This window comes from Lampetra planeri, chromosome 31, assembly GCF_965212315.1.
Source record: "Lampetra planeri chromosome 31, kcLamPlan1.2.h2, whole genome shotgun sequence".
Taxonomy (NCBI): domain Eukaryota; kingdom Metazoa; phylum Chordata; class Hyperoartia; order Petromyzontiformes; family Petromyzontidae; genus Lampetra; species Lampetra planeri.
The window spans coordinates 6,657,747-6,675,585 of record NC_136137.1 but is presented as its reverse complement, the minus strand read 5'-3'; the positions used below and the strand labels follow the sequence as shown (position 1 = coordinate 6,675,585).

The following is a 17,839-nucleotide window of genomic DNA, read 5'->3' as shown; positions in this document are numbered from 1 at the left end:
GGAGGAACCCGATTAAGGGGGCGCCATGGTGGTGAGATGTTAACCCCCCCGTCTGGTATACAGTGGGGAGTTTGATTCCGACACTGACGCCTGCTGTATATTTGGAATTTGTGTGTTTCTCTCCCCGTGGTTGTGTGGCTTTTCCTCTGGGTCCTCCGGGTTTTTTCCCTCCACATTTAGAAACGTGCGTTTACAGTATTTGGCTGCAATACATTTCCACATAAGCCACTTCGCCGAGCTATCGGTTGTGGCCAGGTCGCTTCTGAAAAAGAGCTATATAACTCAGTGGGCTTCACCTGGTAAAATAAAAAATATATATATATACTGTGTAGTTTTATAGTTTAAGTGCCGAGGGTTGCCACCTTTATCATGGCTTTCCGAGGATGGTCCTTGTTTGAGGGAGTCATCCTTGGAATTTTGTACGTCTTTGACCATACAAATTCAGTACATGGGAATTAATTTAGGGAAATTAGCGGGTTTACGAAAGACTGCCAAATTAGGCTCAAGACATTGGGCCCAAACTAAGAAGAGTAAAACAAAAGCCGCGAAAACTGTACTGAACGAAAAGCAACATACGTGCCTAAAGATGGAAGCTTTCAATACGTGCCTATTACCTGCTCGGACACGAATCGGAAACGTGAACATGCACCGACAAAGAATGTTGAGCAATGCGCAATGTAGCACGGAAAGAGCGGTGCACGCTTGGAATGACAATGAGACGGGAGTGGGACACGTGGGGAGAACAAACGGAAGTCGCTCGAAGAGATGATGATGATGAGTCGTAGTCGCGCCTAACGACAGTGGCAGCCAAAGGTGCCAATTAACACCGCTGAACGGATATCCACGGCAGAACCACACATGGCTTCCTGCATCATAGGAACGTAAAGGATGGCGACACGCGGAGGCGTTCTTTACAGCAGTGGATAGAGCATGGCTGGTGAAAATGTTCACTTTTGATGGACCGCCATGATTCGTGTCAAAATCTGCGATTTCCTTTCAAGTGGTCAACCCCCATACCCCACCTAAGCTTTTGGAAGTGGTATCATTGGCAACAAAGGCGACACCAATAGCCCGATTTAACGTTACAGCCATCGTCATGGCAACACGTGCAATTTCCAGCACAAAGGTGTTCGGACCAATACAAAGAACCCCCGTGTAGCCTTTAGCAGACTGTCGGGGCAAGTGCTGTTAGCGAGCACCTATTCAAGGAGAGCACTGCTCACGAGGGAGATGGGTGGTGCGGTCACCATTCCCGGCTTGCCATTGTCTGCCCAGTGATGATGTTTTCACACTGGAGCAGGCACTCGTTGAAGGCCGAGTCAAACTTAAGAACATGTTTTGATTTTAAACTTTCGTGACTGCAGGGATTCATATTCTTGGTTCTATCGGTAAAGTCACGTAGAAGGGAAACAATACAATAATAAAAAATATAAAACAATACAATTCTCACGACGTTTCGACTGCAACACAAGCAATCACACACCGCCACTTTTTTTTAAACAGTCTTGCTGTTTTTCACACCTGATGATGATTGCTTGTGTTGCAGTCGAAACGTCGTGAAAATTTTATTGTTTTATATTTTTATTATTTTATTGTTTCCCTTCTACGTGACTTTACCGAAAGAACCAAGAATATGTTTCATGTCAGTCGTGGGCCAGGCAGCGACCTCCGTCCGGTTGCCGGGTTCAGATCGCAGTGCGTCAACCACTACTCCCAATGGCCGCTACGAAGACAAAGCTCCCCCGTATAGCCTTGTCCAATGTTTGCTCTTCGCGAGCTCCTACGCAGGCCATAACGGCACACGAGATGGGTTGGCCGACACCACGCCCCGGGCCGCCTTTGTCTTCCCAGTGCTGATGTTACACACCGCACTAGGTACTCGTTCAAGGCCGAGTCGACCTAGGGGTCAAATATTTGCTGCGGTCATTGGTCGCCAGTGGGAATTGGAACTCGCGTAGCCGGGCTCAGTGCACGAATCACTGTGCCACCGCTCCTCACCCAGGCCAACACACACACACACAAAAAGTAACACTAAACGCCTTCCATCGACATATGTACAAATTATTTCAAACACAATTATTACAGTATTAATCATAAAATACAGTTATAAAACACTGAATGTTTCCAAACGCACAATTACACCTACATAGTTGTTTTCTTTTCGTTATGAATGCAAACAGTTCCTTTTTGATAGTAAACATTAAACATTTCCACATCCCTTACACATTGCTTTTTTTAAACCACACGCTAAACCTACGAACATTACGACACACGCCGTCGGCATTTGCATCTGGGAGTGTGTTTCAGGCTGCGCACTACCACCTGAACGCATTCCAACCAAGGCTGAAAGCATTCGTGCATTAGCTCCGTCCCGTTCGTCAGTCAAGGGGGACCCTACCACCACGGTGACTTTACATTGGAAAGATTTTCCAATCTGATCGAGACGTTAGTATCACGTTGCGGGGGGGGGGTGCTGCCGAGGTCTCACCCCAAGGGTTGGCCAAAGGCAAGAGGCTTTTGGGAAAAGGTTTGTGTCGCTTCAAATGAGTGCCTGGTGCAATGTGTAAACATTGCCGCTGAGGAGACAAAGCTGGCCGGGCGTGGTGCTGGCCACCCACCCCCTCGTGTGCCGTACAGGCTTTCATAGGTGCCCGCTAACAGCACTTGCCCCAACAGTCTGGTAAGGCTAGAAGATAATTTTGTCTTGGGGGAGTCATTATCTCTCAACGGGCATTTCACGAGTTATAGTCACGAGCCTTTTTGATAATAGGGTGCGCATAACGGAGAAACACACTTCCCACATGCAAATGCGTATACAGACGTTTATCGTAATGTTCGTAGGAGCTTGACATCGACTTTTAATAATAAGACAGTCCCTCCAGAAAAACGCGATTATGCGATCGCATGATTCCATGCAAAATCAGCCAAAGTCCGCATATTTATGCGGGGGCGCGTTTTTTCAAATACGCCACACTTTCGCCGCATAAATTGCAGATTTCCGCGCGCAAAATATGCGGGCTTGCATGATTTCATAATCCCCGCATTTTCGTTGCAAAAAGTCACATATATCTTAGCAGAAAGTTGAAAAATGTTGAATGATTGGCCAGTGTTAGAGGCTACGTAGTTAGTTTTATTCAGGAGTTTATGCAACTTTACAGTTGTAAGATTGCACTTTTTTGTTAGTAGTATGTAAATTTACATTACTGTAAGACTGTACTGTTACTGTATTGCTTACGTTACTGTGCACTGAAAACACTTATTTTAACAGAAGATGTCTGTTTTGTATAGCTACCTCTGTAAAACAGGAAGCACACATTTTATTTTTTAATATTTTATTTATTCATTTTTACAGAAGTTGTAGCATATTCATTTTGTAAAGCTACAGAACTTGTTCGACTCAATGTTTTGTAAGTTTGAGCCATCTGTTTGTTAAGGTCTGAAATAAAACAAGATGAGAACTTAAATATTCCCAGCACTTTCTGTGATGTAGTATGCTTGCTTATCATAGGAAGTAATAAGAAATGACTCTTTACATTAAAGTATTAGCCTAGTAAATAGGGTGTTGGGGGAATCACTTTTTTTTCTCTTTTTCATCAAACCGCAGTTTTTGCAAGTTCCCGCAATTTTTGCAAGTTCCCGCAATTTAATCGCATAAAATTGCATAAATATCCCGCATATTCCATCGCATTTTTTAAGAAAACGTGCCGCATAATCAACGATTTTTGCCCGCAACAATCACCAAAAAACTCCGCGTTTTTCTGGAGGGACTGATAAGAGGCGACTTGTAAGGGCGGCTTTGTCCACAAGATGTGGAAACGCGGGCGCCGAGAAACGACATTTCTTCAAAATGCTAAATCTCGACAGGCGCAGCATCTGCTTTAAATTAAACTCAGCGATTACAGTCGTGGCGCACAATTGTGCATGTAGCCGAAGTGACGAGCTAAAAAAACAAGACACATTTCAGATTATGAAACGCACGCACAAATGACGACCTCCTTTTTTGCATTATTTAGGAACACCTTGACATACAGTAATTACAACAGCACACACACGTTTGTTAATAAAGGTCACAAGATAATGCATGTAAGGATGAACACAGGATTTATGTGTCTGTTGTTCTTAAGAGGCAGGTTTTGCTCAAAAGCGTGTTGATAGCAACCAAAGCAGGCACTGGCTCATTGCAAAACAAGCAACAAGAGAATTTCACGAATGTATATGCTGGAAATATTGTATTATTTAACCCAGAGTGGCAAGGCCAACACAGACGGTTTACTTTCCTAAAATAAGTTAACACAACACTTTGTTTCAATGTATGTTGAACCTCTTTCGCACCATACGTAGCCAATCTGCATGTGGTGCACTGCATTGCGAGGGCACATCCTGGCTCACGTGACTGCCCAATTGCAAGGCATGCAATTGGGCAATTACCCAGAGAGCAAAGCGTTTGCTACAAAAAAATCCACTTCTTTTTTTCACATTTAACCACCAAAAGATAAACCGGATTTACATTGTTGAATTTGTCACTAAAATAACAACAAAACAAGATTTAGACGGGTAATTTATAAAAGTATGAAGGTGGAACCCCCCTCCCCCGCCCATATATCTTAGAGCTCATGTAGCAGAATAATTACGTATGGTTATAATGGCGTGCTAACGAGCTCAATTAGGCAGCGTCCACAAAGCAGGGTTGCCACCTACGAGGTAAAAAAAAAGAATGGTTACTTCTCATGGCAACATCTCACAGCACCACAACAAGAGGGGAGAACTACATATAAAATGCATGACCGTGAGTGGTGCATTATTATGCAACCGACACAAACTAGGAATTGCTATGTCCCGGGAAGACTTAAGAACTTAAGAGATGCCGGGGTAGCTGCCTCAACAAGAGGACGATCCTGGGGAAAACAGGACAAGTGGTTAAACAAATCTGGGCCTACAACGATGCAAGCCACCACTGTCTCTCTCACAGACGAACCTAAAACAAGACACTTAATCTGTCTGGACTGGAACTGTGACTCAAAAAACTACTCAAATCACTCGATACAAACTTGCTTTACAAATTCGCTCTACAAATCCACGGCAGTGATGCCCAAACGATTATTTTTTAAAAAATCCGCATGTTTAGCGCGCAATTCCGGATTGTGGCTTCCCCCCCCCCCCCCCCGTGTGATTGATTGGTAAATAACGGCGAGAGTGAGTTCCCCTACGTAAACTTCTTCTGAAGTGATTAAAAAAAACCCCACAATAACGACTGTAAAACGTGCAAGTCAGATGCGAGTCTTGATTTCAGCGTTTAAAATATAAAATTCCGAGCTTAGGATGGCAATGTAAACTGTTACGGGTGTGGGGGGAAATGTAATCTCCTTCACACCCTGTCCCCTTCCCTAACCCAGTGATTTGATGTCAGGATTCAGGGTGCAATTCGGAACGATTCGATTCAACAATCAGCGCGATCATTCCACTGCGGTGCGTGGCAGGGGCAGCTGGAACCAACGGCATGCGGTGACATGTGGCCAATCGTAAATTATTGATTCTTTAACTGCTTGCAATCGTACATGTATTTGGCGAGTTTAGCAACCGATATTATTCAACGAATTTGTGTACTGTTCCATCTATGAACTAGAGCGGAAATTATTATTTCTTACGAGTACAAGTTGAATTCAAAAGGTTAGTTGAATTAGCAGTCTTGCCACGTCAGTGTCTAATGAGTGGCATTATTTTGGCTCAGAGCACCAACCAGTTCATGGATCGCTGTGATAACCATATTAACTACAAGAAAAAAAAACACACTTTGTTAAACACCATTAAAACAGTTATAAATACATGTACCATTTAAGTGTGTAATTGTTGATTCTCATCAACTACAAATTTAGCTTAATTCGACAAAATTATTAACAGGGGTATAACAATTCGATTAACCTCAAGATTAAATTAATCGCCACGATTAAGGGTGTTGATTTGATTCAAGATAAAGTAAAACTTTAACACCGTGGTGAATATAGCGGCCTCGAGTGGCTGGTGGGGGTGACATTATCTCATTACATTCACGCGATACGAATCAGAAAACATTGGTGGTTGCTCTGAAAATTCCTTATTTGTATCTTGAGCGAAATAATCAATCGGAATCAACGTACCATTATACCCCTAACGATTAGTCATGATTTGCAACTCTATAATGTAAACCAAAATCTATCGTGGGTTTGGCAAACGACAACACAAAAGGTAGACAATGGTCTTTAAAAATGTAGCAATACCTCAATTGAAAAAAAAAATATTTGTCCAAAAAAAGAATCATCTTCCAATGTCCACAGCAGTCTGCGCCACTTGTGCACGCATATTTTCTTCTTAGATTAAATAGCATAACTTACACTATTTCCTCCATAATTCTATCCAGTAATTTATTAGACAGGAGGGTAACAAATGAACACTAACCATAAGTGGACTGCGAAATATAAGAGGCGTTGGTAAAATGTCGTTGCCGTGATGCCAACAGACGCGCTCGTCCCGATATGCAAGGCATTGCACAAGACGTAATAAATGATCGCACGTTAAAATTTGACGCCCTTTGCTCTGGCAAGCTTCACCGAGTCCTTAGGCCTCTTTCTTTTCCTCTCCTGGAGAGCTCCCTGCGTGGGATGGCTGACCAATTCCTTTGTTGACTCTGCAACGTATTCTCAGAGGTTGTTTCCGTGAGGCGTCCCCCCCCCCCCCACCGGGACACGATGCCCGACATTTCACTCCGCGCGGTGGGAGATTCGCAGTCGATTCACTTCGTGAAGAAGCTGCCAGCACGTGGAGCGAAGCGTCTGACATCATGCCAAACAACACGCCGCGGTGCAATCGGAAAAACAAACCCCGAAGGTACAGCTATACAGTACGGCACAACCGCGAAAATAACCCACGCAGTACAATTCCTTCGTTTGTAAAGTGGTACAAAACTGGAGTGCCTGGAGAAAGCCCATACAAAGGTGGGAACTCTCAAAACCCTTCAGCATGGATAGCTTATCAAAACTGCGGTCAGTACCGCCGATTAAAGGCACCGGCCTCATCACCCCACAGGTCTGCGTCTCGCCATCGTCACGGTGGCCGTTGTTACAAGCGGCAGTTCAGGGACTCGCATCGCTGCATGGCCTGGGACCAAATCACCCGGACTGCGCCAGACCCTCGCCGAATCTGGGAATCTCAGCGGGATTGAGCCTGGAAAGTGATCGGGGGTGGTGGGTGAAGCACTGCGCATGGCAGGTCGTCATAGACGGCGGCGAGGAAGTGCTTGAGTGGTGGTCAGCAGAGGACGCTGCAGCAGAATGTGTTGCTGTACTCAATGCTCGCCACCTTCACCAACCCAACACTGACGAGCGTGGTGAAGAACGGTCAAATAACCCTCACGGCACGCAAAGGCACGGGGAGGCCCTTAGCCCAGCAGTGGCTTGACTAAGGAACTGGGGGCACACGTTCCTCCATCCATGGGCCACCAAACCGGCCTCCAGGCCACTGCACTGGTCATGGATGTGCGTCACAAGAACACCGGACCATAAGGGTTTGGAGAGGATCTCTAAATAGTTTACTTGGGTAAAACCACGTAAAAATTGTAAGAGCCTTGTGTGGTCAATACATTTCTGTGTTTTTCACCATTTCACAATAGCCCCGTGTCCGCTGTGTTTTGATGTGAAACCGAGCCACATATAAGGAAGGGGAGGGTTGTTTACAGCTCAGCATGGATATTATGATCCAGGGATGTGTCAAGGGCCATTTATCTTGTTAAAACAAAGCAAGAAAAACAGATAAAAGTGCAAAATAATAGCCTAAATTAATTACGTCATGGAGCTATAAAAATGGAAAATATCCTGACCCATCCCTGCAAGCTCTGCTGACTCCCTCCCGTACCTCTCATCCTCAACATAACCCTCCCAGCCTCTTAGCCCCCCCACCCCAAACACCCACGCTCACTCCTACACGCTGCCTTGTCCCTTCCCCTTTGGTTCCATCGGTACCATGTCAACTCTAACCCCTGTACTATGTGGCTGATCTCATTACTTTTTGTATTATTCTTCCATTAACTGCAAACAACTGATTATCTTCAAAATGTAAACCGCCATACCTATTGCAAAAGATGACAGTGACGATGATGGCGGCGGTGAATGCTATCTATAGTGGTGTTAATAGTGCGACGGTGGTGCTGCGAGTGGTTGCATCAATGATGACAAAGGTGGCGGCATGGTGGTGTAATGTGATGGCAGTCATGATAATTACGAAAATGGTAGCGTTGGTGGGAGATTGTGGTGGTGGTGGTGGGAGTGACGGCGTGGTGATGATGACAGTGGCGGTGTTGTGCTGAAAGCGGTATTTATCGTGGGAACAGCGGTGGTGGTGGTACGGTGATGATGATGGTAACGGTTCCGAAAGTACCGGTTATTATTGAGATGGTGGCGGTGGCGATAATGGTAGTGGCAACGTGATTGTGGCGGGGGCGGTGGTGCGGTTGCGGTGGTGCTGGTGAAGATTAACAAGACGGCGACGATTAACGGTTGCTATCAATTTAAAACAGTGACGGCTGGCTGGCAGTAGTGGCGGCCTTAGTAGGAGCAGTAGTGGTCGTCGTAGCGGTGGCAACAACGGTGGCGGCGCAGCCACCGGGAGGAGGACCCCGGCCACCGCGTCACTTTCGCACGGCACGGTTTGCGGCCGTGAGCGGCACCATGGAGCCGGAGTCGAACTCGACGTCCACGATGGCGTGGGGCGGCGCTGCGAGGCTGCTGAGCGAGGTGCCATGCTGCCGATCGCGCACGCTGCGGATGTAGCTCTGCGATCGCACGTGGGGGGGTGGTGAGGAGGATGATGAGGTGGTGGTGACGAGGTGGAGGGAGGAGGAGGGGGCCAGAGACAGGCACATCGTTACTCTGTGTGCGATGTTCAAAACGACTGATGGTGCAGCAAGGGCTACACACAAAGTGCTTGCCACAAATGAACCACAATGCCTTGCTGATCTCGTCAAGGAGCACAAACCATCACGGGAAGTCCGGTCATCTTCGCAGCGGCTTCTGGCTAGCCATCGAACAAAAACGGTCACTGCATCGTGCGCTTTCACATGTGCTTCTGGTGAGTGAGTGCAGGGTGGGGGAGTGAGTGCAGGGTGGGTGAGTGAGTGCAGGGTGGGTGAGTGCAGGGTGGGTGAGTGCAGGGTGGGTGAGTGAGTGCAGGGTGACCCCAGGCCCTCACCGGAGAGAGGACATCTCCATCGATGCGCTTGACGGAGCAGGGCTTGCGCCTGTATGTGGCCTCGGGCTGCGCTACCCCGCGCACTCGCTTCCGCGCGTCCTGCTGCCTGATGCGTTTCAGCGGCACGCGCTTGCGGTGGTGCCTGATTATGACTGCGGCAGCACAAAGAAGGCGCGCGGCACGAGCGACGTTAGAGTGACTGGGATCAAATCCCATTCAAAAGCAAGGTTCACATTTTTTTTTACTGCGCGAGATTTCACAGTGGCGCTCCGTGCTCTGGACACCTGACCCCACTCAATTCGCCAAACACAACGGGCGGGGAGATTTCATCTCATGCGGTAGCCTGGATTCACACCCAGAACCCAAGCAGTGCTGACTCAGCGAGCTGACTTTGGCCGTGACGAGCCTAGCGAGCGAGCAATCCAGCCACCTCATGTGCGAAGGACGCCGATGGTTTCAACCAGGCCAACGATGACTGCGCACAGTTCTGGGGACACATTTATAATTTTGTCTTGTGCCCTGCTTCGATACAGAGGGGCTCTACCATTTCATTTGTTTGGATGGGAATGCTCTTGCAAATATGAACCCCTAACCCAGCAGTATTTATGTAATAGGCGATCTTCAATGCTGAAGGAACCCAGGGAATCAAAAACCAATTCAAAGTTTTCCTGGTTACACACACAAATACTGCTTGAGAATATTGGTCTGAAAAGTCAATCGGCTGATGACCTAATTTTGTTGTTGTTCTACTTGTACAGAGAAACAGTTTGCTTGTATACACTTCGCCTAAGCAAGAGGCGGCAGTCACCACCACAGCAAGTCATTGCCTCCTTCTTTCTGCCAGCTCCCAGGTCTGTTCTTGCAGTACCCGACCGTGTGGGTCAATTCCAGGCTCGGGGAATGTTCTTTTTCTGGGCGATATTTGGCAAAAACACGACAAATGTTTTTCCCATCACTGGCGATCGCCAACGCATTTCGGTCGTTTTGTTGAGATGAGAATTGGACCCTCGGAGTGTTTTCCTTGGTCGCCAGTCCTTGTTGCGGCTCATTGCCCATCTCGGTAATCTGCCCTCCACCACCCTGCACACGAGCTCCACTCAACACACCTATACGGAAAGGGAACTTGCACTCAAGAAAATGCTCCTTTACATTGTATTCTGAACTTCCAAATTGGTTCCTGTATCGTCATAACGAATTTTCAACACCCTTCACACGTGCATCGATATGCCAAACAAAGTGCTTTCACGCGCACTTTCTAGCGAAAGCTGCATGCCCATTATGCTGCCATCAATCCTGAGCGTCCTCTGCATGCACCCTCCACTCAAGAGAAAATGCACTCACACAAGCTTCACCACCGCACTCTTAGTCACAATTTCGAAGTCTTTCAACCAACCCTCACCATCAAATTCTGACAACCCTCACATGCACCCGTACATTTTGCTCCGCGCGCCGGGAGCTTACAATTGGGTTCCCGTAAAAGCTTCCAGGGGTATAGAGCTAAATATCGGACATTCATGCACACAACGCACGCAAGGCAGCGTACGGGGGCTTTAAACCGCGGCTGGAAACCGTCAAAACTCTCGCGGCGCCACGCAGACCGAGAGCCTCCGGCGCCCGTCGCCGCGTTACCTTCGCTGTGCGAGTAGCCGTCGGCCGTGAGCCTCCACTGCACTACGCCGCCGAGGAGGGCGAGCACGGGCCACGCCGCCATCACGGCCCAGCTGTACCAGCAGGGCGGCGCCTCGCTGCGCGCCGCGTGCAGCCGCTCGTACGCGTACGCCAGCGCCGCGCCGCCCTCCGCGAAGTAGTCCGCCGCCGCCGTCACCGCCGCCGCCCCCAGCGCCGAGGTGGCCGCCACCGTGACGGCCTTCTGCCAGTGGAGCGCCAGCAGCGCGCACACCACGCCTGCGCCCAGCAGCGCGCCCGCCGGCACCCAGGCCGACGGAGGGTGGGCGAACTGCTCGGCGACGACCAGGGCGGCCGAGGCAAGCAGCAGGCCCAGCGTGAGGCCCGTGACGAAGAGGCCCACGGAGCGGAGGAGCATCGTCACGAGGCCGCACAGCAGGCCGATGGCGACCGCCACGCCGGCGCTCGCCTCCAGGCCCAGGCGCGCCTCGAACACCTGCTCCTTGTGGCAGAGCAGGAAGATGACGAGCGAGCCGAAGAGCAGCCCCGTCAGGAACATGACCGCCTTGAAGCAGCGGTAGCCTGGAGTTGGGGGGGGGATACGGTGGGGTGAGACGGGCAGAGGGTCACAGTGCTGGAGGGGACACGGGCAGGAGGTTGCGAGCGGGTCGGGATGGTAGTTGTGCAGACTCGCTGATGAACAATGTTCTTGTAAACTCCTGAACCAACACGCGTGCTCTCGTATTCACACATGCGTGCTTCCCCGCACGTGCCGATGCCCTCCAGGACTCTCCAGCATCGTGCGCACTCTTGTTCACCACTGTGCGCATTCACACCCTCTCGCGCCACACATGTGTACACTCCCAGCATCCACCTGTGTGCACAATCTTGCTCTCTCAAGCTTTACAAGGCTCCCCCAAGAAGCTCTCTCACACACGTACACTTGCACTCACTCGCTTTATTGCGTAGCCTCGTATGCTGCCGTGCACACTTACACGTGCATTATAGTGCTCTCATCAGCAGCACATTCTCACAATTACAATCCCTGCCACTCATACTCCCTGGCACGCTCTCACTCCCCCCCCTGCAGAACACAAATCTCTCAGCACTTGGTCTTGTAGCAATTTAGACCGAGTCAACCCATGGAATAGCAAGTGAGTGGGGCACACTTGCGCACACCTGTGACCTATCATTCCAGAGGTGATGGGTGACGGATCACGGAGAAATTGGTGAAACTCACAGACCCTCTGGGCGGTGAGGTGGCCAGGTATGTGTCAAATGTACAGACTTGTAAACGCTCATTAATTGGCCGATTACACCTTAATATGCAGAGGACTGCAAAGCTTGGGTAATTCTGGGCGCCTGACCACCAGTTTCTCGCACCTGCGCAGCGCGTTACAACTTGAAATAATTGTTACTAGTAAGATGTATCCGCGTATGCGTGGGTTTTCTCCAGGTATTCTGGTTTCATCCCACACGTGAAAAAAAACAAGGCCATTGAAATGGAATTGGCCCAAATCCCGATGCAGGACCGCCCCTTGACACACAGTGTTGAGACTCGGCATGGCTCTCCTGGATGAAAGAATGAATGTCATTTACGCTCCTACACGCTCGTGGCAAAAATGCAGCACTCCCAAACGTGCACAAACGTTCACGTGCTCCCTCAATCGCACCCAACTCTTTTGGCACAAGGCGTCACCTGGTTTAGGCCGAATGAACCTCGCGGATGCCAATTTTTGTTGACCACGAGCAGTGATCGGGACCAAACTCCATTGTTCGTTTCATAACACGGTGTAGTGCTAACCACCGCGAACCCACCCACCAACACGCCCACACGCCTGGGGCGTCGAAACCTGCGCTGAGTTGGTCAGGCTGCAAGCGCGTGTTTGTGGTAAGTGTTGTCCTTCTTAAAGCTCTCATTTTATATGTGTCCTGGGTAAAGTTTCATTTGACTGTGGTTTCGGGACACCGAGGCAAACCCCCCAGACTTGGCAGGGTTTCCCTTGAAGAAATATTTCGAGAAAATACAGTCGGTTTTTTTTATTTGGAAAAGGGAAAATAATCTGTTTCCAATTTAGCACATGTGCCTGCAAAGTATGTGTAAACTTCAGTGCACACACAAGTGTACTGTGTTCTACGTGGGTGATGGAAATTTGTATATATTTGTTTCTGTTTGCGTGTGTGTGTGTACACGCGTGCTCACACCTCATGTCAGATGTATGCTCAAGGAGCACCTAGCCTGGCACAAGCATCTCGGGACGTCACCGCCACTAAATAGACAACGGTGGTTGTTGTTGTTTCATGGGTGTTTGTGTGTAGTCTACAAGTGAAGGACATATGTTCGTGGTGTATGTGCATTTTTTTTTCTCTCTACATTGTAGTGAGTGTACTTCCTCTCATAGCTACAGGGGTGACGTAGATCCATGACGTTCATCACATACGAATGCTAAAATATCAATTCGTATAGAGAGAATCTAATACGTGTCTCGTGAGCCAAAGAAATCAATATTAACGGATGGATCAATACGTCATGAGGTGTTTCCAATTTGTGGATACACACCCGACAAAGATGGTAGCCGAATCTGATCTCGGCCTCCCCTAGGTCCACTCATCCAAAAATGAGAGCCGAGTTCATTGTACTCACATAAGTTACGGGGCAGAGCGCTAGCACGGTGATTAGCTCCCTGCGCCCCGCACCTGAGTTCGATTGCCAGAAGTGGCTAACTTCAGCGGCGAGTAAGATCTGAACCGGTCCTGGGCCTCAACCCCCCCCCCCCCCCGTTCACCAACCCGCACTGACCAGCGTGGCGAAGTATGACCAAACAACCCCCACGAACGACGCAGCTTGGGGGAGGGACTCATCCAGCAGTGGAATGACAACGAGCTCCGATTTATTGAATTCTTCGCACTGCAAGTCAGATGTTATTATTTGATTTATTTTTATGCATCGCTAAGGCACCAGAGCAATGATGACACGTTTACACAAAAAACGTCGTACTCAATCCTAAATGTTGTGGGTTTTTACTCGCCATCACACTGATGATGTGCCGAATTGAAACCTAACTGGCACGTTTCGTTCACGTGACAAACCTCACAAATTGGCTGTATCGGGTGGTGGTGGGTTCACGACACATTTATATTTACGCGATCCAGCCCAAAAACCTTAATTATGAATGATTACGAACTCTAAATTATTACCGTTATACCCCAACAGTCTGCAAGGCGGTACATGGGTGACCTGCGTCTCGGCACACATCTGCACGCGTGTGCACACGCACACACACACCAGGGTGCATGCGCGTGCGTCTTTGCCGGGTGAGTCACACGCCACTTAAATTCACCGCTAGCCAAAACAGAGCCATGCACGTGGCACTTGCCTCATTTGATTTCACAGCGGCGCTGTCTGTGCAGGGACGGGGGGGATGGAGAGTCGGGTGGGGGTGGGGGCAGGGAGCCGTGCGCGGTGGGGGCTGGGGGGTGCAGCCCAGGCCTCTTAAGATGCAGATCTGGCTCTTGTTAATGCACGATTATCCACGTGGGCGGCTGCCTCTGCATCTCCTTTGCCAACAGATCGGCCAAAGGTGCAGAGCCGCTATTGGCCGCCTTTCTCTTTGTTTGTGTAGCGGATTCAATATTCCCCTCTCTCGTCTAAGTCTGTCCGCCTCCGCTTCTCTCGCTCTCTGGAATCCATTTCGCTCCTCGTTCCTCGTTCTTGCTCCATATCTTCGCATCGTTCTTATCATTGTAGCTCTTGAGTTTTATATGTTCGCTCGTTTTTATTCTCTCGCTCCGTCTCTTATAATCCTTCTGCCCATCTCTCTCGCTCTCTCCACTTCACACATTATCTTCCCTCTCTCAAGTTCATATTCGTGTTTCTCTTCATGACTGTTCAAATCCCCCCCTCTCTCTATTACTCGTTTTTTTTGCGTCTTTCTCTGTTTCTACTTTCGTCACATTTCCTCTCCGTCTCGATCTCTCCCACCACTTATTCACTGCTCTCCGATTTTCTCTCCCCGTCTCTTCCCCCATCTCTCTTCAGCATTACCGCGGCAGCCATCACGAGAATGCAACCATTAACCAGGTGCAAACAGATCAGCGTTGATCGCACTGCGAGCTGTTAGGTCAATTATAAACTCTTCTGCACTGAGTCGTCTCAACACTAACTGGGGCAATGTTACAGACGTGGGAATCTGGCCATGCCCCTGTCGTGGGTGTTGACACATTTATTCTCGGACAATACATTTGCGTGGGCATGTTGCACGTGTGTAAAAATACAGTGCCAGAAACATGAGTCCCACAATCCACAGTCATCCATCTCACCCCTCTGCCCTTAACACTCAAACACATGTACCGGCAATAATGCCCACGGCAGCCTGACAGAGTCTCAGGACTCTTTCTGAAGAAGGTCCTGCATTGATTGGAATGTTTGGCCAATTCCATTAACGCATGTCTAGCATGGGTAAGGAAACCAGAGTACCCGGCGTTAACACTCAAAGCTCCACGCAGATATATTCAATAATCCTGTGCTGTACTGCCATCACCTGGCCACCTCGCAGAACCCACCAAGCCTACAGCACCAGGTTACCCGCTTAGGGTAACGGTTGGTGAAAGGGAGGAACACAGACACGGGAACACGACGCAGTCGAATGATTGTGATGCACTGCTTTCTGTTGCCCACCACATCGGCCCGAAGCACCCGATAACACCCGTCTCATTGACGCGCGTTCGTCCCCCCAAGTGTATGCAACGTTCAACGTCTTTCGCACCCGTTACCGTAGCCAACCGCGCTAATTGGAAGGTGCGTTCCAACAAAGGCTCAACCCCCGCTCAGCTCCGGAGTTCCGATGAGATCTGGCGCGCCATTCAAAAGCGAGTCACTGGCAAAGATCTGCCGGCGAAAACGCGTGGGAGGTAAGAACTGAGGCCGGAGGAGAGATGACACCCACCAAAGAAGCAGTAGATCAAGCCGAAGAGGCAGCACGTGGCGGCGATGGCCGCCGGCACCACCTCATAGGTACGCACCGCCATGTCGTCGCAGCGACTGGCCCCCGGATTCCCGACACCTGCGGGCACACGCGCACGCGCGAATGGGCATTCACACGGCCACCACACAGGCACGCACGCACAGGCACGCGCGCACGGACACGCACACGAGCAAGTATACGGGGACGTACATGGGCACAGCAGATGAGCGGGTACGCCGGTACAAAGATGAGCACGCGCGTGGCATGGGCATGCACGGGGGTACACGGATATTTGTATTGCTTCATATTTTTTCACAATTATTATTTGAACATATTTTGGCCACTCCATCAGCCTAAACTTAACCTTGGTATATCATGGCATTTGCATCAATCGTAACTTATACACTCTTGACAGCGCACGACGCGATTGCATGCATTGTGGGTGCAAGAATCTAATTTGATGCTCGTCTAAATAGACGTACACGCATTCGGGGCACACGCCTGTATAGTCTTCTTAGATTGGTTTTAGTTCACTGCCATCAGTGCTAGATGGACAAACGCAAAGCACGCTCGGCGTCGCAGTGTGAAGGCCACAGACCCAAGGCTACAGGTTAAAGATTTCTGGTTTGATTCGCACATTTGTGGAAGGTCGTGTAAGCCTGGAGGACATTCTGTGCCCGTGTTATTTTTCCCCAATAGCTCTACCAAGATGGCACGATCCATCATCATCATCATCACCACCAGCCTTGGTCAATGCGATGCAATAGCAGAAGAAGGCTTGCCCAAGCCGCCACCACCACGTCTCTTGATCCTGCGGCGTAATAATCCACCCGGCACCCAAACATAACGCTCATCAATCAGGCTCAAAGGGGTTGTCTGCCAATATGTCAATTGCGCCTGTCAACTCGATGGAATGTTATTAAATAAAGAGACAAGCAAGTAAAAATAACAACATATCTATTGGACGTGTGTCTAGGCTGTGTGTTCTGGGCTGCCGGACGTGAGTTTTAAGTTTAATTCATAACAAACACTTTCACTTATTGTCTCACCCTTCATTAGAGCACTCTACTGACATCACTGCGACATCACTCTTGCATTGCAATACGCCAAAACGGTAACTTTATAAAGGCGCAATCCGGTAGCGCACTCCACTCTAACTTTAAAGTTTTTTTTTCTTCACGGCGGAAGCTTCAGAACTCGCATCAGATGGCCTGACATGCGCGGATTTTGCTACATATTTACAAACACGGGAGTTGCGACTGCGTAGATTTTCGGGGCTGTGCTGCTGCGTAGGTCTCCGATGTGTTTTTTGTGTTGTACAGTGGCATTGTTCGGCACGACATCTGATGTCAGGCCTTGAACTTTCAGCTCCCAAAGATGAAACAACCGGCACGCGGAGAAAACGTCCGACAGCATATCGACCAGCACATGGCACGGCCCGACGCTGGGGAAGAATATAAGCCGTTTCTTTTTTCGCGACAGAGAATAGAAATCATCTCACCAGCATCGGGAGTGAAGGAGGACACGGGGTCGGGGGTGAAGGGTCGAGGAGTCATGGCGGGGTGGTCCAGAGGGGTCAAGAGAAGGTCACGGAGATGACCCCGGAGGGGGGGTCTGGGAGCCGAGGAGGTGCCCCCCCCCCCTTTGTGGTCGGTAGCACGGCTTCCCCCCGCCTCCTAAAGAAATCACTCGGCCTTCAAGTGGGAGAGGAGAGAGAGACAGACAGAGGCAGGGTCAATAGGTCAGCTCGCTCCAACAATCACGGCCGTCACCCAACCTTGGAAGGAAGCAGCGAGCACCATTCACCACCATCTGTCAAGAGCGCCGGTCAAGGGTTACGGATGAATATTGAAAAAGGGGTTGTGCAATATTTATAAGCGCAGACGCCACACACGGTGAGACATCTGGAGGCAACGGTATATATATCTGGATAATAAACGGCTACTTTATTGAAACATTTTCAACGGCAGATAATAGCAGCAAAATATGGAGAGAAAAAAACAGTTGGTAAGTGTTAAGAATAACACTGCTCA

The 17,839-nt window shown here is 49.2% G+C and overlaps 1 protein-coding gene across 1 annotated transcript in view; it reads right to left on the bottom strand.

Annotated features, from left to right (window-relative positions):
- Nucleotides 1-2,045: 2,045 nt before the first annotated feature.
- LOC144729159 (transmembrane protein 198-like) overlaps nucleotides 2,046-17,839 on the bottom strand; it is a 41,789-nt gene continuing 25,995 nt past the window's right edge. The window contains exons 2-6 of the mRNA XM_078609147.1: nucleotides 17,308-17,500; nucleotides 15,789-15,905; nucleotides 10,846-11,424; nucleotides 9,217-9,368; nucleotides 2,046-8,800 (exon numbers count right to left, since the gene is read on the bottom strand). Coding sequence (XP_078465273.1) covers nucleotides 8,657-8,800; nucleotides 9,217-9,368; nucleotides 10,846-11,424; nucleotides 15,789-15,905; nucleotides 17,308-17,362 — 1,047 coding nt within the window. The 5' untranslated portion in view covers nucleotides 17,363-17,500 and the 3' untranslated portion in view covers nucleotides 2,046-8,656. The remainder of the gene's footprint in view (nucleotides 8,801-9,216; nucleotides 9,369-10,845; nucleotides 11,425-15,788; nucleotides 15,906-17,307; nucleotides 17,501-17,839) is intronic.